At 42.6% G+C, this 27,475-nt stretch overlaps 1 protein-coding gene across 1 annotated transcript in view; it reads right to left on the minus strand.

Moving 5' to 3' along the window:
- LOC145400999 (putative sodium-coupled neutral amino acid transporter 12) overlaps nt 1-27,475 on the minus strand; it is a 406,122-nt gene that overhangs the window by 80,798 nt on the left and 297,849 nt on the right. Inside the window, exon 10 of the mRNA XM_080273357.1 lies at nt 10,163-10,321. Within this exon, the coding sequence (XP_080129483.1) occupies nt 10,163-10,321 (159 nt within the window). The remainder of the gene's footprint in view (nt 1-10,162; nt 10,322-27,475) is intronic.

Consider the following 27,475-nt stretch of genomic DNA (forward strand, 5'->3'; position numbering starts at 1 on the left):
CGCCCCGTGGTTAAGGGGTTAACATATCCTGCCAGTGCCCATGGGTTCTCCCAGTGATACACAAGCAGGGATTTCAGCTTAGGGTTCCCCTCTGCATTTCCAACAAGGAGGAGGCAGAGGTGGTCTATGGTTGCCTTAAAGTTTGGTGCACGTCATTCTTCATTACTAATGCGCTACTGTAGGTCTTACAAGAGATATGTTTCCAAAACAGGCTGATCTCATCAAACTTAAGGATCTGTTTCAGAGTATACCCCTTCCTTGATGATAACCTTCACCTAGGCAGGGAAGGCATCAGCTGCCATGTGGTCAGCACCAGCTGCTTCCCCATGCATGGTCACATGTCAAAGACCAGCACAGGACTTACTCTACTTGAACCACCCTGTGCTTGCTTTGCTTGAACTCTTCCTTTGCCTCCATTCCTTTCTTTTCCTTGAGATCCTTCCACAGAATGAGAGAATTTGTGCAGATGAAGCTATGATGCAGAGGGTGCTTGCCTCGATAAGTTCATTAACCCATGGTGCTAGGAAACGTTCCATCTATTCCATAATAGGTTCCCTAGTTTTTGTTAGGTGCTTAGCATTCAGGGTTGGCATGTTGTACAACACTGTTAGAATCGCATCAGATTTTGAAATTATACTAGAGACCATGGACTAGGGCACCTTAATGGCCTCGGCCATCTTGCTCACCCCCTGCCCTCCCTTATGGTGCTTAACAATGTCCAATTTCACATCAAGGGAAAGGCTACTCCATATACTTTTAGGCTTGCCTATGGCACCATCAGTAGCACTACACTTTCCACTGAGGGTGGCATCAAATGTGATTCCCATGTCACAAGTTTCAGTATTTCACACATAAAAAGTTCTCTCTCCAATTTATATCACACACACAGCACTATTCATTGCACACTTGCTCTGTTATTTTGCGACTGCGATGGTGTTTCGATGACCTTCCACGCACAAGACTGTTATGTAACACAGAGAATGCACTGGAGACTATCACAGCTGCGGGACACATCAGTTAGTGGACGAACAAGATGTAGTCTTCAAAAGCATGACATGAAGAAGGCCATGTGCACAGAGGCCTGATGGGGGTTCTGTGCATGTAAACACTGGGCGGCCATCTTGGGTCAAACATCTGACTGTCACCTTGCATGAAGCACTGTGACCACAAGGGACTGTCATACATGGCCATCACAATTATTGTACACGTATTAGTGAATTTCACCATCTTTATACCGAAACTGGGTATAAATTTTACTTCATCATTCAAATGATTTATTGCATACCAAATCATTGTATACCAAGACCTGACCATAAAACTCTCTCTTCCTTCAGAGAAATTACCAATATGCCGGGAATCGAACCCGGGACTCTCAGGTGAGAGCCAGGCAGCATACCACTACACCATGACCAGCTAAAAGTTAACTCACGTTGTCACAATCTTGTAACCAACGTCCCTCCGCCCCCACTGTGGGCATAAAGAGGATGAGTTAACCCCCTGGCACTCGGGCAAGTAGATGCTTTTAATCTATCCCAAACACTTACGGCAAGTCAGAATGGTCGTGGTGTAGTGGTATGCTGCCTGGCTCTCACCTGAGAGTCCCGGGTTCGATTCCCGGCATATTGGTAATTTCTCTGATGATTTTTCCTGTGTAAAAAATACAGGTTCTCTCTTCATTCTGACTTGCCGTAAGTGTTTGGGATAGATTAAAAGCATCTACTTGCCCGAGTGCCACGGGGTTAACTCATCCTCTTCATGCCCACAGTGGGGGCGGAGGGACGTTGGTTACAAGATTGTGACAACGTGAGTTAACTTTTAGCTGGTCGTGGTGTAGTGGTATGCTGCCTGGCTCTCACCTGAGAGTCCCGGGTTCGATTCCCGGCATATTGGTAATTTCTCTGATGATTTTTCCTGTGTAAAAAATACAGGTTCTCTCTTCATTCTGACTTGCCGTAAGTGTTTGGGATAGATTAAAAGCATCTACTTGCCCGAGTGCCAGGAGGTTAACTCATCCTCTTCATGCCCACAGTGGGGGCGGAGGGACGTTGGTTACAAGATTGTGACAACGTGAGTTAACTTTTAGCTGGTCGTGGTGTAGTGGTATGCTGCCTGGCTCTCACCTGAGAGTCCTGGGTTCGATTCCCGGCATATTGGTAATTTCTCTGATGATTTTTCCTGTGTAAAAAATACAGGTTCTCTCTTCTCTCTTCCTTCCCATATATTTTTCCTGAAGCTGCTGGACATTGAATATTGCACCAGTGGCCCCTTTGCCTGGCATAAACTCAAAATGCAGCTCATCAGTATTCAGTCTTTCCCTTATCATACTTTTCAGGACTCTCTCCATTACCTTCACAGTAGCGTAGGAACTGGGGGAACACACACACACCCAGCTATATTGCTGGGGGAGGCCAATGTATGCTTGGGCCCTTCCAATATTTTTGCACAAGAATTACATTATCACAATGCCTAAAACGTCTTACTGTGACCTAAATAATGGCAACTACAGTACACAACAGTCATAAAAGAATTTTTTCCATTGAAAGTTCTGCCATACAACCACTCTCTGCTCCTTATCATCAGTCATTAAATATTAGAGCTCTAGTCCACGAGACTGTCCAGAGCAAAAATTTTATCAAAATATACTGTACTTAACCAGACAACGGATGTTACAGTTACAGTAGTTGTTCTGTGGGGACAGTGCAGTGACACTGGCCTGCTCTAAGGAGAGCCAGAAAGAGTCCTCACCCAACAGTCACATTTTGTATGTGTCATTGATGAGTGTGTTCATGCCCCAACACTCTGTCATGGTATTTAAATTTTATATAGAAAGCAAACTTTTTAATACTTTAACAGGAAAAATATGATGCAAATGAAGTCTTACTTCAAGAAAACAAGTACTGTACAGTACAACCCTACAGTACGTGAGTTCCGTGTACGCGATCTCCACTGTACACGAGGACATACATATATTTTTATTTTAGTGTATTTTTTATTAGTACGCGAATTGAACTCCTTGTAAGTGAGACGGGCAGCGAAGAGTGGCCCAAATCCGCGGTTACCCTGAGTACGCGACATTGCCCCCCCAAGAAGCAATAACGGGTAAAGGTGAGCAGCCATATTCTTGTTGGTTTAGTTAAGCCATATCCTTGTTGATTTACCTAGTAAAGCCATAATCTTGTTGATTTACTTTATCTTAGGTAATATGTCTTAGATACTTTTTCTGTATAGTACAATATTTAGGTCTGAAAGGCATCTCAAGGGTTGCCTATGAAGGGGGGTGCCGCCCATATGTAATTTTTCCAGTAAGTTCATATATTTACAGTACGGGAATTCCTGGTACGCAACGTCCTCTGCCGCCCATATAGGCGCGTACTAGGGAGAAGTACTGTACAGGTGTGTGTTTGTGTAATTTTGGCTACAACAGTTCAGTGAAATATGAATTAACTAATTACGTTCTCCCTATAATAACCATAGATAACTAGAGTTTTATATAATAAAACATTGTAATACAGTCACTACTCGTTACACGATAGGGTTACGTCAGGTCATACTTTAATGTATACCGAGTTTATCGTTAATCAGGAGATTGAAATACATTATAAAAGGAGGGTTATGTCAACTCAACTTCCCAAAGTCACCAACCCAAGACTGAAACAAAGATGACAACCCACTTAATCACTTCCTATGTCAGTCCAGGTCATCTCCAAGACCAAAACAAACACTATCACACCAATACAGGCAGCATTACTAACATACAGTAAATCATTGCAACAACAGAACAATCACACTTGCGTAACGTTGGCCTTGTGCTACATGATGTATGGACCTACAGTAGCACGATGCTGGGCTGAGAGGTGACGATAGCTGGGGGGCACACATGAACGAGTGGAAAAGACAGGGCTTTGATGGGGTGGAGGGACCGCAACTGAACCAAAACAAAGCTCTGCATGCTGGGGCCGCCATCTTGCATGAGACAAGCAACAGTCGCCTTGCATGTGCCCGGCGCTTTGTATGAAATTTTCCAATGGCAATATCGTTATAGCGGAAAATTCATCGTAAATAGGATTTTGGGGTGAAACTTTTCTGTTATCGTTGAAGCGAATTATCATATACCAGATCAACGTATAATGAGCAGTGACTGTATTACTTTTATTTGGGCAGTGAAACCAAGCAGCTGCTGTGCTGGCAATGATATTGATCAAGGCGATAAGGGCCAGGCCACCATTGCATGGCAACAATTAGCAATGAAAACACTGATTCAGCTTCACCTGATAATGCACCCAGAAAAATCACTAGTGGTGAACCTGGACATGCTTCTTCAGTACCTCAGGAGGTTGTAAGTTACTACTACCAGTACTTAATTACAGGCTAAGCCTACCCTACCCTTTGTAAGTCAAGCCAAAACTAAAGTGCCACCGTATAACTGACACTTGAGAGTAGTGCTATTAGCGCTGATTTAGCAACACTAGAGCTAGGAGCATTTGAAGTCAGTGTCGCGTTATGCTATGGTGGAAGGAGTGCAGAAAAGTGTGGCATAAATCCATATTCACGTCACTCACAGGAACATTTTTAAAATCCCCAGTACGTATAATAATTTATGAAATATAATCATTAATCCAACATCTCATGCTATCATCCCCACTAATATATTTTTTTTTTTTTAATTTTTTAGAAAGATATGCAGTAATACATTGCCCATAATACATATGATGTACAGTGATTTACATCAAAGGGACACATTAGTGTAAAGTACAGTAGGTTCGCACAGTGTGCGTCATCGGAATGCGCGATTCGCATTGTGCACGAGTGACCAAAAATCATAACCAAAAACCCTTCAATGCGCGAGTTTACCAAACAGAATGTGAGGCAGAGGCAAGGAGTGGCTCAAAAATGCCATTTTCTACTAGTGCACGACCACCCCTCACACAGCGCGTCACGTGTCGTCATGTTGATGCGCAGAAATTCCCAGGCATTCTACTGCATAGCTTGGGGTACAAGGGAGCGGGCACGCCATAACAGTCCTGGCTCGTGCACTGTGCGGATCCGCTCTCTACAGCTAACCTGTCATGTACAACGTGTGGTGTTTTTTGTGCTGCCTGTACTTCGCCGCACCATGGCTCCAACCCCAAGAGTTAAGAAACTTCTGACGAACGCCACCAAATTAATAATCATTATGATGAAGGAGGACGGTCAAGGAAACACGGCTATCGGGAGAACCCTGGGACTGGCTGAATCTACAGTGAGAACTGTGTGGAAGAACTGTGAAGCCATAAAGGCTGTAGTGAAGACGTACAGTGCATCTGACCTAGACGGCCGTTCGCGAGTGGGAAATTGTGCTATGATACTAATGGAGCGCTATCTTGCCACCTTCATGATGAGGAAAGAAAAGGAAGGTGTTCCACTGAATGGAAGATTTATTCGGAACCAAGCCCAGCTCTTTTACAAGGCAGCATCTCGCAGGTTAAAAGTGGAAAAACCTTTCAGGGCATCGGTTGGATGGCTGGACCGTTTTCTCAAGCGCAAGGAACTCCGTTACGTGAAAGTGTCTGGTGAACGTGCCTCTGCTGATGAGCTGGCCGCGAGAGACTATCCTGCGATATTTCAAGCGATTATTGAAGAGGGACAGTACACCAAGGACCAGATCTACAACATCGATGAAACGTCGTTATATTACAAGGCCATGCCCAAATCAACTTACATCGCTAAAAGACAGAAACAAGCCCCTGGTCGCAAGCTCCAGAAGTGTAAGATGACGGTAATGTTCGCTGTAAACCATAAGATGAGGCCAGTTGTTGTACACACAGCTTCACACCCAAGGTGCTACAAAAACCTCACGAACATGGATGCAAGTGGCGTGTATTGGTACAAGTCCGTAAATGGTTGTATGACCGGGAACATTATGGCAGACTGGTTAACGAGGCGGTGTGTCCTTGATGCCAGGGCCAAGTGTCGGGAACTGGGCATTCCATTTAAGATGCTCCTTGTGCTTGATAACGCACCAAGTCACCCTCCATACCTTGATGAACTTCATAAGGATTGTCGTGTTGTGTTTCTGCAGCCCCGCACGACGTCACTAGTGCAGCCACTCGATCAAGAACTAATCGCCACAGTGAAGCATTTCTACCATAAGCAAGTGTACGACTACCTACACAGGAAGACCGACACACAAGAGGAGCTTCATGTCCTACAAGAAGATCACGACGAAGACCTTGATGAGGCATCTGCTCCCGTTCCAGCTACACCAGCACCTGTATCCCGACCTGCCACAGATACCATAACTGTTGAGGCATTTTGGCGTAATTTTACAGTGAAGGACGCAGTTGAATTTCTCCTACAAGCCTGGCACCAGATTACACCTGCAATGGTGAACCATGTGTGGCGAATGCTCGTGCCTCACTTATGCATCACCCAAGAGACAGCCATTCAACCACTGGCCGAGGCTGAGGCAACAACATTGACAGCAGCACAAGCTGTACCAGGTTTCGAGGACGTTACATTGGCGGACATACAAGAAGTGCACACTGCTACTGAGGAACAGCCTCCCGAGGAAGTGTTGCAACGGATAGACGAGGCTGACGCAAAGCCCGACGCCAGACAGTCAGGTTGAGCAGCCTAGCGTGATGGAAGGCAGGACTGAGCTGTGTATGTCAAACATTAGCGAGCTCCTTGCTGCCGTGGATAAGCTCAAGGAAGAGGTGAAGGAACAGGAAGTGAGCAACCTAAGAACAGAGGAACTTATGGTTGGTATCGACAAACTCTTCCATTTCTACACAGACAGGCACAGGGAAGAAATAAACAGGAGAAGACAGACCCTCATAACAAGCTACACACAGCGGGCTCAAGTTGGTGAAATTGCGGAACCAGCAACATCGTCTGCTCCTGTTCCTGTTGAGGATGAAGAGGATGCGATGTCAGAAGTGTCAGCATTGGACTTTGAAGGGTTTATGGCCGAAGTGAGTGACTTTGATGCTCCTGGGGAAGGTGATCGAGAGGAGTCTGTGGAGGGAAGTGTTGCTGCGGTTGGGAGTGCGGCGCTGTGAGTGTTGCCGCGCCTCGGAACCCCTGTTATTTAAGGTCTACTGTTGTTAAGGTGACTACCCATATTTTTGTTATTGTAGCTATAGCTTTAGTACAATGTCTGAAACATATGACCTTTATTATGTCTCTATGGGCCAAAAAATGTCCAGGTACGAGGGGGTACCGCCCATATGTAATTATTCCCATAAGATTATGTATTCCTAGTACATGAATTCCCAGTGCGCGAGGTCGTGCACCGCCCAATCTCTCGCGCATTGTGCGAGCCTACTGTACTAATATGAGTAATTTCTTTTATGTACTTATGGGCCATTGGAATAGCTATGGAAGGTCAAAGGGGTTAGTTAACCCCACAGGAGCATGAGCTGTATCCCTATATGTTATTCCCATTCTACCTTATGTGTGACAAAAGCTTAATTGCTTTTTTTTTTCATATTTATTTGAAATTAGAATATGCTCAAACACCTCGTGCATATATTCCCAAAGTATCCCTGAAACTGGTAAATTTTCACAAATTTTCTTGGACACTAAACAATGTTATGATGATGTACATTCATAAAGAGTTTACAGATCAGTTAACTTAAAGGACACTGTACAACTGTTTGCAATGGCAAATGGCAAAAGGAAACAGTATTCTGGAAGCTGCAAGTGAATTGATTTGAAGTAATCTTTTCTTTATTTGTATAGTTTAATGAAAAATCAGTTTATTTCTTAATTTACAATTGTCAGTATGAAATAAATACAGTAAATTTAGTGATCCTTTACTGAAAGCCCAACAATCATACAGTTAAAACAAGTTCCTCTCATTGTCTTTGTTTTTATATTTTCCACACATCTCATACTATCATTCTCACTAATATACCCTTTTTTTTTTTTTTCAGTTCTTTAAACAGATGTACACTAACACATTTGAAAATACAACATATGATGTGCAGTGATTTACATCAAAGGGATACATTGGTGTAAATCACTATTATAAGTAATTTCTTTTATATATTTATAAGCCATTAGCATAGCCAGGGGGGATCAATGGGGTTAGCTGACCCCACAAGAGCAAGAGCTCTATGCCTTTATGTTATTCCCATTATACCTTATGTGTGACAAAAGCTTAATTTCTATTTTTTCATAATTATATGAACTTAGAATATGCTCTAATATCCAGTGCATATGGCCCTTTGTTATTCCCATTATACCTTATGTGTGACAAAAGCTTAATTGCTAATTTTTTTCATACTTATTTGAACTTAGAATATGCTCTAATACTCAGTGCATATGGTCTCAGAATGTCCCCTGAAATTGATAAATTTTCAAAAATTTCCTTGCGGGGACTCACAGCACCCCCCCAAGCCTCCCAGCTGTTTGGGCTCGCTTCACTCGCCATCTCCCTGCCTTGGGCCCCTCACGTCTACACTTATGCTTCATCAACCAGTCCAAAAGCTTTATGGTTCAATAATTCCTCTTTCTAGGCCACCACCCTCCTCTTTATCCACTTTTACAATCATACTCTTCAACTTTTCATCTGGAACAACATACTACCAAATTTATCAAATAAAAAATGGTGGTAGGTGGTGGCAACCATCATCCACTCACTTGATGTAGAGCAGCCTGCCTCTTCCTTCACTTTTATCATTCTTTTTACGTGTCTACCCTACTGTCTTCCTATTTCTCCCATCTTTCCTGTCACTTCTTATTGATTTTCTTTCCTTTACAGGTGGCTCTACGTTGAGTGACAAGCCAAATGGTTTCCTGTAAGCCAAGAAACCGTTTACAACGCTGGGTGGTAACCATACAACCAAACCATATGTGCTCCCTATGTGTCAACAAGTGGGTTGGTGGAGAGTTAGTGCCCCTCCCCGTAAAACAAATAACTCAAAGTCAAATGGCCACCCCTTAGGGGATTACGGCGTCTGGCAATAGATAGATAGATAAACAAAATCCACTCCTGTATCTCCGGGGGTCTTCAACATCTTGTCAGTCATCTCAGACACCTGCTGCTCTCCCCAACTGCATCCTGCACCCTACCCATGACATCAACATCAACTACAGGCCAAACCCAAACACTGAATATGCCACCTCGAAACCCTCACCACTCTAGCCAAACTTCCCATCCTGCACTTGGTTGTAATCCTCTCTCCATGTATCCTTAATATTCTCATTTCCCAGCACTACCTTTCCTTCCTCATTCATTACACACTGCTCAGGTATAATATCCCTGTTTTCTCTCATCATCTGTTAAGCCACTTTAAATACCACATTCCTCCCTTCAACACTGTTTAGGCTATCCAACAAAAGTCTCTGAGACTCAGAAATTGCCTTGTATAAGTCGTTTCTGGATCTACACTTAGCAGTGAAGTATTCCTCACTGTTACCATCCTTTTTCCATTCCAGAAAGCCTTTTTTTTCTTTTAACCCTTCCACCTCAGGGGTGTTCCCCCCCCCCCCACACACAGGGATTGAGATATATAAAGAAATTTTTTTTGATAAAATATTCCACATCAAAAAATAGACCATAATTTTCTGAGTAAAAAGGGGTCTAACATAATGTAAAAAAAAAATACTAATAATAATTACCTGGGGTTTTTGGCTGTCAAAAACTGTGATACTGGAGCTCCTCCACTGCCAGATGTATACCATTCAGTATAACGATAAACTCAAAACTGTCCTACCCCCCCCCCCCCCAGTTTGCACCTCTACACAACATAAGCAAAATGGAAGCTTTTTACAAGTACACAAACCTGAAAAAAATTTTGCATGAAAACAAAATAGTACTTCTGTTTCCACATACTGCACGCTTTGATATACTTCTGGTACTTGACAAAAATAAGAATAAAATACTGTAGTGCTCCTGTGATGGCAACACCTCAGTACTGCCACCTCCTGATAACGTGAACCATTATTGGGCCCCTAGTACTGGTGGGCAGATATAAAAAGTCCATAATACGTATATGTCCCACCTGATTGATACAGACATTTTTTAAGTGGCACATACACATGCCACCCAGTGTGAAAGGGTGAACTATGGCTTCTATACTCTCATCCCACCACCATATTACCTTATGTTTTGTAAAATGACAACCACAACATTTACAACATAGGTACAGTAGATAACCAGTACCATATCTCATACCTGTAGAGCATACACAAAAGTTGAAATATGAGCATCATGGCACTGGTCTGGCTGGAAGTTGAGTGTGTAGAGGTCATCCAGACTAGCAAAGGTGAAAATTCCAGTGAAAGCCAGCAGGTAATAGAACAGTAGGATCAACAAGTAGTCTGCTGCCAGTAACTGCAATGTAAGAGTTTACTTGTACTTTGAATATAAACATATTTTAATACAGCATTGTACTATGCAACATCTATATTAGTTGTTGCTTACAGATACTAACTTTTGACACAGCTAATATATACATTTCCTTACTTCATTAACTATAAGAATAGTTGTCATTATTCCAGAAGTCTTCAAAATAAAACTGCTAAACTGTGCAAGAAAACTTATGAATAATTATGACTAATGGGAAAACAACTTCAATTATTTACTTGTAACCCCTTGGTTCCTTGTGTGGAGGGGGGGGAGAAAGAAAGAAAGAAAGAAAAAAAAAAGCATTAAACAAAACCAAATTCTCTGCTGTCACCAAGAAACGCAATCAGTAAAACCAGTTTCTTTTTCCCCAAATATTGTACTCTACACGGTACAGTAGACCCTCACTTTGTGTAGTTACTGTATCTGTGATAACTACTGTGTGAAGTGAATTGTGCAAATTATTCCACAAGAACCACTGTTGTTTGGCCAATGTGGGTGAGGATTTCCCAAAATTTTTCCAAAGTACTTATTTTGGCCCTCTTGAAAAATGTATTGCCATCACATATGTGCATAAAAAGATGCTGATCATCATCAGGCATACAAAATAGTGAATATAAATGACTATAATGGTAATATATGGTCAATCAATGGAGCTTTAACTCATCCTGATCATATCACATCGTTTATAAAGGCTCCAACGTGCCTGCATGCGTTGGCCTTGGTCACCTAATGGCATCTCTCCATGCTGTTCATCTGGCAGCCTCCTTATTTAGTCATTAATCCCCTAGGTCACACTATAACCTCGTCCCAGGTCTTTTTTGGTCTGCCTCTCACAACCCTGCCCTCGGCATTCACATCTCTCACCCTTGCATCCAACTGTCATTCTCCACCCTCTCAACATGCCCAAACCACCTCAATCTACCCTTCATCACAACACTGATACATTCAAGTCCCACACTTCCTCTTCAACTACAATCGCAATTCTAGCCCCTCCAGGCCTCGTATTCAAGAACGCACAACATATTCATCTAATCACTGCCATGTCTGTATGTTTGATCCTGTAAAGATCCTGTTCCTTTACTGTCCAGGTCTCATTATCATACACCATTACACTCCTGACACATGTTGCATACAAAGATTCCTTAGCAAGGAGAAAGAGTCCTCTCAGTGTTAGGAGAGGCAACAGCTCCCTGAATTTCCTCCAACCACTCCTTACCCTAGCCACAGAGCTAGCTCCAGTCCCACCTCCGGAACACAGCATGTCCCTCAAATAACAAAACTACTCCACACACTCAAGAAATTCTCCAGCAAGATCAATCCTTTCATGTCTTACACTCTACATGATGTCCCCGATGGCACACCAAAACAGTATTACAGGAAACCCCCAATTTCACGAGGGGTTAGGGGACACGGACCCCCTTGAATCTGGAATTTCCGCATAATTTTGACACATCTCCAAAATGCCCCTATGGTAGCCTATAAACCCTGTAAGCCCCTAGAAACCATCACAGGAAATTAAAACCTGCTTAAAACAGCACAAATATATACTGTACTACTGTACAGTACAGTATACAATTTACTTCAGTAAGAAATAACCTGTAAATGGGTATGATTATAAGAATTAAGGCTAATTTTGTTGCTGCTGACTGCCACTGACACTGAAGCAATGTGTACAGACCTAAAAAACCATATCTGGGACCAGAAAACACCATAAAATATCACAAATATATACTGAAGAACTGTATAAAAACTTTAATAACAAAAAAGCATTTAATGGGTATGGCTAAAATAAGTCAGGGCAAATTGTTTACCTGGTGACTTCCACCACCTCCTGAGACACTGTGCGTCATGCTCACGACCGGGAAGTCATCACATAAACATTTTACTCCAATTTCTTATACAGTAACCATACCCTTTAAATTAAGAGTTTACTAACCATCAACCCTGAAGTTATGGTGGATGAACCTTGACGACTCGTTCGGTGATTACGACTATGATTATGACAACGATGAACATGATGATGCTTAGCCATGCAGTTTTAGAGACGTGGACTGTAGCACCAGTCAAGCAGGGCAGTACTCCCAAGGTGCTGGAAAGCTGATTACAGGGAGAGCTGGAGCTCCCGTTTCATCAGCCCTCAGGACTAGTTCCTAACCATCCCTTTTTGCTGAACTTTATCAGCGTTTCAGGAACACAGAGAGTAGGTCAGCATGCTCTCCAATGCAAGTTTCTCTAACCGTCAACATCAATCTACATGCACAGTACACACTACACTACCTTTTCAAAATTTAAAAAAAAAGAAAAATGGCACAGGTCAGGGGGGGGGGTCATAAATGCCCCCACCATCCGCCCCTCTCCTGGTGATGACTCAACGTGCCTGGAACCACTGTCTGACTCACTCCTTCATCACTTGTGCAACATTTGTGGCCTTTCCTCTAACTTTCTCTCTGTTGAACACCACCTCTCCTCCTCTAAACCTTACCTACTCTTCTTAACTGAAACTTAGTTGTCTGAGGCAACTGACAGCAAACCCTTTTCTGTATACTCCTACTTTCTCTATACTCATTTCAAAGCCAAAGGTGGCTGTTGTGTATATGTACGGAACGACCAATCTTGCTCTCGTGTTCCTGAACTTGATTCTTCTGAATTCTCTACTCTCAGGCTTCAGCTCTCCTGTCATTCTCTGCGCTGTTTACTTATCTCCTAATTCTACTGACTGTCAAAAATTATTCGACTATCTTACTTCTACGATGGAACACTTTCTGTCCATTTCTCCTTTCTCTGAAATCCCCATTCTAGGAGATTTCAATCTTCACCACCACCATTGGCTCTCCTCTCCTTTCACTGATTCACCTGGTGAACAAGCCTACATCTTTTCTCTTCTTAATGAGCTAGAGAAGCTTGTACAGCACGCTACCCGTATCCCTGACCGCCTTGGAGAGAGCCCCAACATACTTGACCTCTTCCTTACAACTAATCCTTCTGCTTACACTGTTAATCTTTTCTCTCTGTTGGGACCCTCAAGGGGTGCACCCAGGGGGGGGAGCCACTGAGCCAGGCCCCCCCCCTTAGCTCTCTGGGTCCTTTAAAAATTTATATATATTTATTTTGATAAGAGCAAAATATGAAAAATTGGCAAGTACAAACAAAGAGTGACACATTAGCCAGCAGCTCCCCGACTAAACCTGCATGTGTCCTGCCTGTAATTAACGTTTTACCTGATCTCACCTCACTACGGGCCCCCCCCTTAGAAAATTCCTGGGTGCGCCCCTGGGATCTTCCGATCATAACCTTAATACTTTAATCTGTCCTATCGTTTCAGTACAGCCTGTGGACCCTCCAAAGAAATGTCGTCTGTGGCACTTTGGAGCTGTGGATTGGGAGGCCCTCAGGCAGTATTTATTTGATTTTCCTTCGAATGATTATTGCTTCCATGGCTGGGAGCCATCTGAGTGTGCCTTGTGCATTACGGAGGTTATTCTCTCGGGCACAGAAGCATATATTCCTTTCTTATATCCTTTGACTAACGCAAGAAAGCCTTGGTTTAATCATGATTGTTCTAATGCTGTCCACAACAAGGAGAGGGCCTATAAAAGGTACTGGAGCCAACCGACCCCTTCATCTTTTTTTATGTTTCTGCCTGTAATTGTGCTACGGCTGTTCTTCGCTCTGCTAAAAATAATTTCATCCATACAAAATGCTCTCAACTCTCCAACTCGAATTCTTCCCACTCCTTCTGGCACCTTGCCAAAAACCTTTCTAACAACTTTTCCTCATCATCCTTCCCTCCTCTTTTGTACTCTGATAACTCTGTAGCTATTACTTCTACTGATAAAGCAGATCTCTTCACACAGACTTTCTCCTCCAATTCCACCTTAGCTGATTCCAGTGCTGTTCCTTCATCACTTCCCCCCTCTGACTTCCTCATGGCTGACAGTAAAATTTCTTCAGCTAATGTATTTTCTGCCATCACTGGCCTCAATAAAAACAAAGCATACGGGCCTGATGGAGTCCCTCTTCTTGTTCTCAAGAACTGTGCTTCTGTGCTTACACCCTGCCTAGGTAAACTCTTTCGCCTTTGTCTATCAACTTGTACCTTTCTTTCTTGCAGGAAGTTTGCTCTCATTCAGCCAGTCCCAAAGAAGGGTGACCATTCCCAACCCTCTAACTATCGTCCAATTGCTTTAACATCCTGCGTCTCAAAAGTTTTCGAATCATTTCTTAACAGAAAAATTTTAAAGCATCTTTCCTATCACAACCTTCTTTCTGATCGTCAGTATGGGTTCCATCAGGGACGCTCCATTGGTGATCTTCTCACCTACCTTTCAGACTCCTGGTCATCCTCCTTTCAGGACTTTGGCGAAAGCTTTGCCACTGCACTTGAAATCTCAAAGGCTTTTGATTGAGTCTGGCATAAATCTTTAATTTCCAAACTGCCCTCTTATGGTCTCTATCCTTCTATCTGTGCCTTCATCTCTAGCTTCCTTTCTGGTCGTTCTATAGCTGCTGTTGTAGATGGCCATTGTTCTTCTCCTACATCTATCAACAGTTGTGTTCCTCAGGGCTCTGTCCTATCACCAACTCTCTTCCTTTTATTCATCAATGATCTAAGCTGTATATCTAACTCTATCCACTTGTACGCTGGTGATTCCACCCTTCACCTTTCCATTTGGTTTCCACAACGTCCATCTCAGTAGGTACTTCAACAAACAAGGGATAAGGCTATGGAATACCTAATGTCTGACTTGGCTCGTATCTCTGACTGGGGTAAAAATAATCTGGTTGTTTTTAATGCATCAATGACTCAGTTTTTATGCCTATAAACCCGTCAAAATCTTCCACAGGAGTACCCACTAATGTTTAATACTGTAATATCCAGCTCAATCCTGCATCATCCTTGAACATCCTTGGGGTTTCATTCACTTGGGACTTATCTTGGAAAAAGCATATTGCATCTCTTGTAAAATCTGCTTCCAAGAGATTAGGTGTGCTAAGCCAACTCCGTGCCATCTTTACCCCTGCACAGTTGTTGACTTTATACATGGGTTTTATTCACCCCTGTTTAGAGTACAACTCTCATGTGTGGGGAGGCTCCCCACATACAGCTCTTCTCAACAGGGTGGAGTCAAAGGCTTTTCGTCTCATCAACTCCCCACAAACCTCCAGCACCTGAGTAATGCTGACCGTAACCCATAGGTGGTGTCAAAACACTCATACGCATCCCCATTGAATGTCCAAAGTCACATGGCCAACGGGGTTAGTCTTTCCCAACTGCCACTGTGCGTGTAACACAGACCACAAGCCACAAGTCAGCTGAAAGCACCTGTTCGCCTCTACACCAAATGTCCACTCGCCCAGTCACTGGGAGCTGTGTTTCCCAACAGCCAATGTGGGTGTAAGACAGACCACAAGCCACTAGACAGGTGATAGCGCCCATCCGCCTTGTGACAGATGGGTGAAAATCCTGCCCACAGCCTCGCTTCTTCCCCCTCCTGTCTCTCATCCATACTGTTCCATGCTCCTCATCTTGCTAGCCCTGCCTCCTGGCTCCACCCTAACTCCCTCAGTCCATCTCCTCCATTGCGCTGAAAGCACTAACCCGTAAGTTTTTAAAGTGTTTGTTGATGTATTTGAATACTACTGGTCGTATCAAAATTCCGCGAAATCCACGAGAATGCTCATGAGATTCTGCATCTAGACATCTGCTTAACTCTTGCAAGATGTGGGCAAAATTTTGCATTAGGATGGTGGGAAGTTAAATGAAGGTAAGTAATACTCTTAAACATCATTTATTCTCACTGCAGTTTTGTTATTTTAATCATCAGTTTTCTGTGTTTTTATAGCTTATCTTATAGTACAAACACCAGCAAAGATGAAGGCATACCATTTATACCAATATAACCAATTTCCGGTGGAATATTTGGCCCCTGGGGGTAGGGGAGTTTTTCAAGAATACTTCCCCAGTATCCCTGCTTGTCATAAAAGGCGACTAAAAGGGTTGGCGGAGGGTTAGTGCCCCTCCCCGGAAAACAACTAACTAAAAAGACAAACAAGAAGCCTCGGACAAGAACTGACCAAACGATGACGACCAAGGACCGGAAAAAGGACTTGGTAATGGCAACATGGAATGTAAGAGGAGCGAATGATGAGGTGAAAGAGAGAGAGATTGTCCAGGTGCTTGAGGGTGCGAAAGTGGATGTATGTGGAATAACTGAAACAAAATGGTGAGGACAAAGTGTGAGAGAATGGGAGTATGGATGGACTATATGTGCAGGAGTAGGTGAGAATGAGAGGGCAAAGGAAGGAGTATGTATAGTTGTGAGTAAAAGATGGAAGAAGAGCATAAGACAGTATGGATCAGTTGGGTCAAGGATTGTGTAGGTAAGGTTGAAAGTTGGAATACAAATGTGGGCGATTGTGTGTGTGTATGCGCTAATGCAAGATCGTGCTAGCAAAGTGAGAGAAGAGTTCTGGACAAATGTGGAAGTGTGCAAGGAAAAGTTTGGAAGGAATGAGAGAGTGTTTTTGATCGGTGATATGAATGGTAAAGTAGGGAATGTGAAGGTGGATGGAATAGTTGGTGAGTGGGGTGTGTCTGCTGAGATAGATGAGAATGGCAGTGCATTAGTTGACAATTGTGCTGGGAGGGGGTTGGTGATAGCCAAAACCCTCTTCAGGCATAAAATGATCCACAGGTATACATGGCGAGTGATTAGAAGGGTGGGTGGTGAACTGAATGAAAGGAAGGCAATGACTGATTATGTGTGTGTGGATGAAAGGATGTGAAGATGTGTAATGGATGCAAGAGCTTATAGAGGATGGGGGCGTGGACTTTCTGACCACTACTTGGTGGTGGCCAGAATTGGGATCCAAGTAATATGGAGAAATAGAAGAAGGGAAAGACGAGAGGAAGGAGTAGTTGCAAGGAGAGTGGAAAGGTTACAAAAGGATGAGAAAAAGGCAGAGTATAAGAGAGAAGTGGAGGAACGACTGGGCAAATATGAATTGGAGCAGATGGGGGACGTGGAAGGTGTGTGCAGGATATTTACAGAAGAAATATGTGTAGCATGTGATGTGGTGTGTGGGAGGAAAAGAAGATGGAGGGGGGTGCAAGGAACAGTGTGGTGGACTGAAGAGGTGAGACAGGCTGTGGCACAAAAGAAGAAAGCATACAATGAATGGATGAGAAATAGGGGCGTGGAAGAAGTTGAGAGGCGGAAGAGAGAGTTATATGTAGAAAGAAAGAGATAGGTGAAAAGATTAGTAAGAGAGAGTAAGAAGAGAGTGGATGAGGAATTTGGAAGGAATCTGAGTGTAAAGTGGAGGGATTGGAAGAAAATGTTCTGGAAAGAGGTGAAGAGAGTAAGACAGGGTGGAAGTAAGGTTAGCAGGGGAGTGAAAGATAAAAATGGTAGATTTGCGCAGTGGCAGTATCGTAACCAATGAGGTATTGCCTAAGTGACGTATTTGCTGCTGCTATAAAGCTCGAATTGGGAAAAGTTTCAATACTATCTCAGCACTTTTGCGGCACCTCGGTTTGGGTTACCTTTCCTAGAAGGGTAGTCAAGTCGTACCCCACCTGCTCGTGGTGACCTCGCAGACATCCTGTTTTTTTTTGTTTTTTTCCATTTCTGTTTTTTGTGCTTTTTTTCTTTCGGTTTTCTTTTTTTCTCCTAAATTAGGGTGACACAAACGGGGGCGGCGCTACCCGGGTTTTTCCCGGGTAGTATTGTATATACGTTTTGCTGTTGTTGTCATTTTGATTTGTTTTTTGTTCTCCCTTATCATGAGTAAACAACACCAGTGCCCTCGCTGCAGTAGGTCTGTAGCAAAAAAGTGCACAAGCACTGAAGTGCGCCTACTGCAGCGAGTGGATTCATATAGCTTGTGAAAATTTGGATGTAGGTGACTATCCATTCATGAAGAGGAGCCACCAGCTGGGCTTTCGCTGGCTGTGTGGCCAGTGTGTTGCACCAGAAGACAAGGTTTTGACTGGTGGAGGAAGTAGTACCAAGAAAGAGTTTGAAGATAATGTTATTGGGCCGATCTTTCAAGCAATCAGAGACGTATCAAATAGACTGGAGGTACTAGAGACCAAGGTCTCATCACCCATGGCGGTCACACAAGATCAGGCCAAGTCATTTGCGGATGCTGTTCGCGGGTCTCTCGTGGGGGGAGGGAAGGATCTGCCTGGGGGTGTGATTGAGATCAGTGCTCATGGCCAGAAAAAAGCCGTTCATAGTCAGCATGTACTGATTGTGAAACCAAAGACTGGCGCTGGTGCCCTGACAAATCAGATGGGACCAGAAGACATCAGAGGCGTACTTAACTCAGTACCGGTTGACAGCTGCCTTAAGACCAAGGCTGGTGGGCTGGTAATGAAGTTTCCGTCAGCTGAGGCCAAGGGTGAAGCAACTGGGGTGCTGGCTGATCATTTTGGCTCTGAGGGCACTTTCTGCATATCAGAGCCAAAGAAAATGTTGCCTAAAATGACCGTGACAGGCCTTTCCTCTTCCTTGGATGACTCTGACATCATCCCAAATATTCTGAGAAAAAACAATAAAATCAAAATGCTCGTTGATCGAGGTTGTACCCTCAACCTTCTCTTCACAAGGATAAGGAAAGACACCAAAACTGCTGTCTTGAAGATGTCGCCAGAGGTGAGATCCTCCATTGTAGAACAGGGCAATTACATCTATGTGGATCTTACAAGATGCTGCGCTTTCGATAGATTCTGGGTTAGACAGTGTCATCACTGTCAAGGCTTTGGTCATACATTTGAGAGATGTTCTAGGAAAAGTGATGAACCTAAATGTGTCTTTTGTGCTGAAGCCCATAAATCAAAGGACTGTAGTAACAGAAATTCTCCCAAATGCACCAACTGCTCCTCTTTAAGACATCAAGATGCTAATTCAAAGTCACAGGCAGTTGCCCATTTTGTATCAAGTAGAGAATGTCCAATTATGATTTCTCATAGGAATAGATTGATTGAAAACCCCAATTCTGACCATTCAAAAAACTGACTACGTCCCTCTTGAACCAGTTAAGGATGAGTCTTTCAAATATTCGTTCCATCCGTAATAAGATAGACTATATTAATGAAACCCTAAATCAGCACGAGCTTGACATATTGTGCTTGACTGAAACCTGGTTGTATGAGTCTGATATCGATATTATTCGTAATGCTTTGCCTAAGACACATTCTATTATTAGTATTCCCAGGCCTGCTGCTGACTATCCAGGAGGTGTAGCACTCATCTACTCGGAAGCACTTGCAAACGTTTCTCTCATTGACTCAGACCTGACCCCATCTTCATTTGAATTTATGGAAGTATTAATAAATTTCCATCAGAATACCATTAGAATTGCAATTGTCTATCGACCAGGTCATCCAGGCAGAGATCGAGGTTTTATGGAGGTGTTTGGGCAGTTTCTTGAAGGTTTTTCTCTTAAACCTGGAGGACTTCTTGTTTCTGGTGATATCAATTATTGGGTTGACAGTCCAGAGTCAAAACCATTTTCTTCAGAATTCCTTGAGTTGATCACCCAGAACAATTTTTTCAATCATGTGAGTAATCCAACTCATGTCTCAGGACATGTCCTTGACTTGATCTTGTCCCCTGTTGGTTGCAGACGCGTATCAGATGTGGAGGTTGACTCATTTGACCCCCTCATCTCTGATCATGCTCTGATCACTCTTAGTTTTATGTCCAAAAATCCCCTTCATATAAAAAGGTCATCAGGTTCAGAAATTACAACAACGTTGACCGCCAGTTGATGTGTTTTGAAATTGATCAACGTTTAAACTCCATCGACTCTTCAGGTCTTTCTTCTGGTGAATTGGTTGATATTTACAACAACGAGCTCAGGTCAATTTTCGACCATTATTGTCCTGAGGTAGTAAAAACAATCACTGTACGTGATAATTCTCCGTGGTATGGTCCATCCATTAATTCTTTGCGTAGACAACGTAGAAGGGCAGAACATGAGTGGCGCTTGCAGCGGACTGAAGTAACTCATTTGTGTTATGTTTTTGCGAGAAGAGCAGTCGTTCACACTGTAAAAGCCCAAAAGGCTACGTATTATCAAAATAAAGTTGATTCATGTGGTGGTGATAAAAAAAAACTGTCTGCAGTTGTGAACAATTTGGTTGGTCGGAGGAATGTAATTGTTAAACCAACTTCTTTATCTGATGCCCAATTGGCTTCTGATTTTGCTTCATTTTTTACAAGTAAGATATCTCGCATAAGAAGTGATTTAGACAGCAGTTCTCCTAGTGAAGCGTTCTCAGTTGACTTCCAGCCACGGTGCACCGGGGATCATTTGCTTTCAACATTTCATCCACTGGATGTAAACAAAGTCAAATGTTACATCAGAGAACTCAATAAAACATTTTGCTCACTCAATCCATGTAACATGTCACAACTGCCTGATGTGTATGAGCATGCTGCAGACTTTATCTGCAACATAATAAATAGATGCTTCTTAGAAAGTAATTTTGTGCAGTCTGAGAAACGTGCTTTGCTTAGGCCCCTAATTAAGAAACCTGGCCTTGATGTCGAGAGCATGACAAATTATCGTCCTGTCTCTAACCTGTCTTTTTTATCCAAGATTATTGAGCGGGCCATACTCGATCAACTCTTACCACTACTGGAACACAACAGAGTTGTTCCTGTTGTTCAATCAGCATACAGAAAATACCATTCAACTGAAACTGAACTAACAAGGATTCAGAGTGACTTGGTGGCAAACACTTGTAGTGGGATGTCCTCTCTCCTAGTTCTTTTGGATCTGTCTGCAGCTTTTGATACAGTAGATCATAAACTATTGTTGGATGATCTGTATTTTTATGGCGTTCGTGATAGTGCCCTTTTGCTCCTTAAGTCGTATTTGTCGGACAGATCTCAGAGAGTGGTTGTTGATTATGCTAGCTCTGATTCTGCTCCTCTTCTATTTGGAGTCCCTCAAGGATCAGTTTTGGGTCCAATTCTATTTACTATCTACACAAGTAGTTTATCATCTCTACTTGATGCTCATGATGTGTCCTATCATTTTTATGCTGATGACACCCAGCTCTATGTTAAGATGTCAGATATCAACGATACTAAGACAGAGTTTGAATCTCTAATGTCTGATATTAAGATTTGGATGGCTAAGAGGAAACTTAAGTTGAATGATGGTAAAACTGAGATCATCATCATTAGAGGAAACAGAAGGGGTGATGAGACTGACAATGCCCTGGCATTGAACATTGGCGTGTCACAGCCGCATCCAGTCAGTTCTGTTCGAAATCTGGGTGTTTATTTTAATTCTGAGTTAAATTACAAAGAACATATTAATCAGGTTGTAAGAGGGTGTAACTTGCAAATCAGAAATCTGTACTCTGTGAGAAGATTCCTGAATAGACGGTGCCTCTTAACATTGGTCCATGCAGTGGTCTTGTCTCGTGTTGATTACTGTAATTCGCTGTGGGTTGGTCTTCCAAATAATATACTAACAAAAGTTCAGTCTGTGTTGAACAGGGCGGCACGGCTTATCTTTGGTCTCCCCCCGAGAACCTCAACTACCCCGTTTCTGATTGAGTTGCATTGGTTACCATTAAAGGCTAGAATTGAATTTAAACTGTGTCTTATTACATTCAAGGTTCTTAAGTTTGGTGAACTGAAGTATCTTGCTGAATTGTTAAAACTCCCATCGACACGCCCGGGTGTGATGTTACGCAGTGAAGATGATTCCTTGCGTCTTGATGAGCCAGGAGCCATTCACCAGTCATCTTTCTCTGATCGTTCTTTTGCATATAGAGCCCCTAGATTATATAACAGATTGCCATTGCCCATAAGACAACTCTCTACTGTTGAATCCTTTAAGAGACAGCTGAAAGCCTTTCTTTTTTCAAAATGCTATGACCTGGAGAGAGGTACTATGACGGATGATTATAGGGTTTAATCATTGCCACTTTCATGTATATATGATGTAGCTTGTATTATATACAAGAAATGTCACAATTCTTGTAATTGTAAAAATAATGTATGTGTGTCGAGCGCTAGTGAATTCCCAAAAGGAAGAACTGGCGCTTTTGAGAAACAAAAGGCCAGATTATTATTATTATTATTACAATTATTATTAGTGGAGAAGGGAGAAAAAGTGAGCAGATGGAGAGAAGAATTTAAGGAATTGTTGAACATACAGGATGGAAGTAATGGGAGTATAAGTGGCTGGGGAATGGCCAGGAGAAGGGGGGATGTGAGAAGACAGGAAGAAATCAGTAGGATAGAAGTTGTGGAAGCAATGAAGAAAGTTAAATTGGGGAAAGCCCCAGGAATTGATGGAGTGTGTGGTGAAATGCTGAAGCATGGGGGAGAGATAGTAGTAGAATGGATGTAGAAGATGTGCATATTGGCCTGGGAGGAAGGTAGAGTCCCGGAGGATTGGAAGTCAGGTATAATTATTCCCTTGTACAAAGGAAAAGGGGAAAAAGAAGTGTCTGGTAACCATAGGGGCATTTGTCTTCTTAGTATAATAGGAAAAGTGTATGGTAGGATACTTATTGACAGAGTTTGAGAAAGAACAGAGGAATTAGTTGGAGAAGAACAGGGAGGCTTTAGGAAGGGAAGAGGTTGTGTAGATCAGATATTCATTCTTAAATCTTTAGTGGAAAAGTTTCTAGAGAAGGGAAAGAAGTTGTATGCGGCTTTCATGGATTTGGAGAAAGCATATGACAGGGTGGATAGACAAGGATTATGGAAAGTATTAAGAATATATGGAGTAGATGGAAAGTTGTTGAATGCTGTGAAGAGTATGTATGATTGTGCTAAGGCTGCAGTGCATGTCGATGGTGAACTGTCATGTCTCCATGGTTGTTCAATCTGTACATGGATGGGGTAATAAAAGAGGTACAAGGTAGGGCAGTGGATGTTGGAGTGGCCCTGGTGAGAGATGATACTGTTTGGAAACTCCCTGTACTGTTGTTTGCAGATGATACTGTGTTGTTGAGTGAAGACGAAGGGGAGCTGCAAGGCTTGGTGGATGAGTTTGGGAGAGTGTGTAAGAAATGGAATCTAAAGGTGAATGTAGGGAAGAGTAAAGTGATGGTCTTTGAGAGAGGTGAAGTCAGTGAATGTTCGGCGAGGTTGGATGGTGAGGAATTGGAAAATGTGAGTAAGTTTAAGTACTTGGGTAGTGTGATGAGTAAGGATGGAGGTTTGGAGGGTGAAGTGCTTGAAAGGGTACACCAGGGAAGAAAGGTTGCTGGTTCTTTGAAAGCAGTGATAAGAAACAGGGAAGTGAGCATGGTAGCGAAAAAGTTACTACATGACAGTATTGTGATACCAACTCTAACGTATGGAAGTGAAGCTTGGACGTTGTTGGAAGGACACAAGTCAAGAGTGAAAGCAGTGGAAATGAGTTATTTAAGAGGAGCCTGTGGAGTCACATGGAGAGACAGGCTGACAAATGACAATATAAAGGAGCGTTGTGGTGTGTATGTGGATGTGATAGGAAGCGTTATGAGGAACACACTGAGGTGGTTTGGCCATGTGGAGAGGATGGAGGGTGAAAGACTGATGAAAAGAGTGTATGTGAGTGAGGTGGAGGGGGGAAGAGGGAGGGGAGGCCGAGGATGAGATGGAGAGATGGGGTGGAGAGGTATATAAGAGAGGGGGGTGTGAGTTGGGAGCAGGGCAGTGAAATGGTGGGGGACAGGGCGACATGGAGGCAATTTGTTTGTGGCCACCCCAAACGGGATTGAGGTGTCTGGCAATAGACAGATAGATAGATAGATAGATTTTTTGTGTGTGCCCTACGAGCAGCTATCTCTCATGTCACAGAAAGATAACTGATTTTCCAAATGTCTTCAGGTTTTTTGTGAATTTTCGTTGTTTATGCACTGCTTTTCTGGTGTTTAGTATTAATATGGATAATCCTATGTGTGTTTGGATGTCTGAATATGGCAGAATGACTGGAAAACAATGCCAAAATTTGGAAGGGTACAGTACGTGTAGTAGTTTATTATTTTTTTTTTTTCATGGTTCTCCTTGAGTTCAGCATTACTTTGGATATTCCTAAGTGTGTTTTGATGTCTGAACATGGAAGACTGACTTGAAAACAGTGCCAAAATTAGGAGGGGTAATGTACATAAAGCAGTGTATGGGTAGGGTGTTTTTTGGTTTTCAGTGTTTGTTTTGCATGGTTTTCTTGGTGTCTGAAATTATTTTGGATATTCCTATGTGTATTTTGATGTCTAAATATGCCTGAATGACCAGAAAACACAGCCAAACTAAGCATTGGTACTGTACAAATAGGTTAGGTATTGGTTGGAGGTTGGGTATAGGTAGGGTCTGGGTATAGTTGGGGGGATATTGTTCATTATCTGTATATTGCCACAACCCAGACATGCCTTTGGCTCTATTATGTTAGATAATTGAGGGAGTACTGTAAATCGCTTTCAGTGATTTACCTGATGCTGGGTATATACAGAAGATAATGGGGTAACATAGAAGGGGTAAGAGTGAGTTTTGGAAATTCACCAGAACACATTGTACCATTATACATGCAAACATATTGTTTGAGTGGCACAGGCTTGAGTAACACAGTCCTTGTCCAGTCCCTATTGTCTGCGTTACTCGTTGATTGAGTGTATTTATTAAATCAATAACTAAACCCACTCCTGTATTTCCGAGGCCTTCAGCATTTTAGTGAATCCAGACACACCTGCTACCTTCCCCAACTGCCTCCTGCCTATTGTCCTGCTCACAGTAGCAGCATTAATGACCAAGGGATGAACATTGAATCTGCTGACTCCAAACCTTCCCTGTTCCACTAAAACTCCTCATTCAGCTACCAGTTATAATAGTCTCTCTAGGCATCTTTAATATCCTCACTGTCACTACTATCTTTCCTTCATAATTCTTAATACACTGCACACCTATCATATCCCTGTTTTCCCTCTTCATCTGATCTGTCACTGTAAGTACGATATTCCTCCTTTCAACACTAACTTGGTTATACAGTAAGTCTCTAAGACTCGGATTGTGCCCTGTATACCTCCTTTCTAGCTCTATGCTTGGCAGCCAAGTATTCCTCTCTGTTACCACCCCTTTTCCATTCCAAGAAAAGCCTGCTTTTCTCCCGAACTGCAGCCTCTACACCCTCATCGCACCACCATGTTACCTAAAGTCTTGGTGGGCCCCTTGTCCATCGACACACTGAATCAGTAACTCTCAGGAGATTGTTCTCGAGAGCTCTGTACAGTTTGTTAACACTTTTGTAAACAATTCCCTGTTCAGTCAAAACTCACCTTTAACCCGTACCATGCTAGTGACGTAGATCTACGTCCCCTTCAGAAACGCTGGTGATGTAGATCTACGTCCTGCAGCACTGAGAAGTCATTGAAAGCAACCGAAGTAAAATGGAAGGTAATAACGTATCTCGCTAACTTCAGACATCTCTCTGCTGCAATTACAATACTGATTTAGGAGCGTGGGAGGTAAGTGAGTCTTCACAGGATCACAGCCGCTCTGCTCTTCCAGTAACCTTGAAGATTTCGAAGGTCGAATGGTACCAACCTGACTCGATTCAACCTACTTTCTGGCTTTGTTGATTACTTTTATTAGTGCCAGAGATCTCATATTCATGTATTAAGCCCATTTACCCACACACACACACACACACACACACACACACACACACACACACACACACACACACAAAATGAAAATCAGTTCACAATCTCACAGATGCTCTGCTCTCCCAGTAACCTTAAAGATTTCAGAGGCAGAGTGGCACCAACATGACTCAATTCAACCAACTTTCTGGCTTTGGTGACTACTTTTATTAGTGCCAGGGATCTTACATTGATGTATTAGGCCCATTTAGCCAGAAAAAAAAATCCAAAATTGATTCACAGGCTCACTGCTGCTCTTCTCTCTCAGTAACGTCGATGATTTCAGAAGTGGAGTGGCACCAACCTGACTCGATTCAACCAAATATCTGGCTTTAGTAATTACTTTTATTAGTGACAGGGATCTTACATTGATGTATTAAGCCCATTTAGTCCCACACACACACACACACACACACACACACACACACACAAATCCAAAATCTGCCGGTGTAGAGGGGTATCATTTTTTTTTTTTTTTTTTTTCTCCAGCACAGTAAGAGTTATATGCCATACAAGTATTTAGGGAAAGATAGGTCAATTGTGGATAATGTTCACATTATTCCCCTTAAACAGAAAAAAAGGCAATGCAAATTATGCTAAAAATATGTTTAAATGCAAGTGATGTGGGTAACTTGTTCAAAAAATTTGCCTCCTGTTGCTGACTTGGAAGTACTGCCACAGGGTAACACGTATCAGCATTTTCACATCAATGATTGAATGGATTTATACATATTCTGAGGTTACTTTCTCCGTAGTAATATCATTTCAGTAAGATAGAACAATATACAATTCATTTTTAGTGAATATTAAATATGTCCATGGTGGCAGTCCCCAGACTTTTGGTATCATCAGGGCAGGACAGATTGTTCAACAGCAACATGGCGTCACATCAATTTTGTTTAAAATTATACTGTATGGCTCATGCAGCAGATTTCCAACAACCTCTGAGGATGGTATGGTATGAAACTGTGAGACCACAATGCAGCAGCACAAACTGTGACATTAGTTAAAGATGGTGTTGTAGCCTCAAATCAAGAGACAGTTAAGATTCTTTAGTTAAAATAGTTAACATCAACAGAGTGTCTTAATATGTCATAAAAGTGATGCTTCACTATTTACAACAAAAAGGCAAAGTGTACAACAGTGCAACTGCTTAATTCTCTAGGTGTTTTGTTGTCAATGAGTATCAAGACTTTATCATCATCATCATCCAGACCTTCTTTCCCACCCTAGAACAGGGTAAGGAGTAGCAACATCAGACAGCCCAAATCTGCCAAATCTAATGAGGCCATGCTTCCATTCACTCACCCTTCAAGCCCCCGGAATCCTGGCTCTAGCTGATACACCAAAAACATTCACCGCATTCTGCAGCTTCACATAACATATTCGATAGAGTCAGTCCAGATGCTGTCACGTTAAAAAGGGGTACCAAATCCTCGATCATGCACTTCTCCTCACAATATTCATCCAGCCAGCTC

The sequence above is a fragment of the Coenobita brevimanus genome, chromosome 54 (assembly GCF_032717465.1).
Source record: "Coenobita brevimanus isolate Jiangsu-jjx chromosome 54, ASM3271746v2, whole genome shotgun sequence".
NCBI lineage: Eukaryota > Metazoa > Arthropoda > Malacostraca > Decapoda > Coenobitidae > Coenobita > Coenobita brevimanus.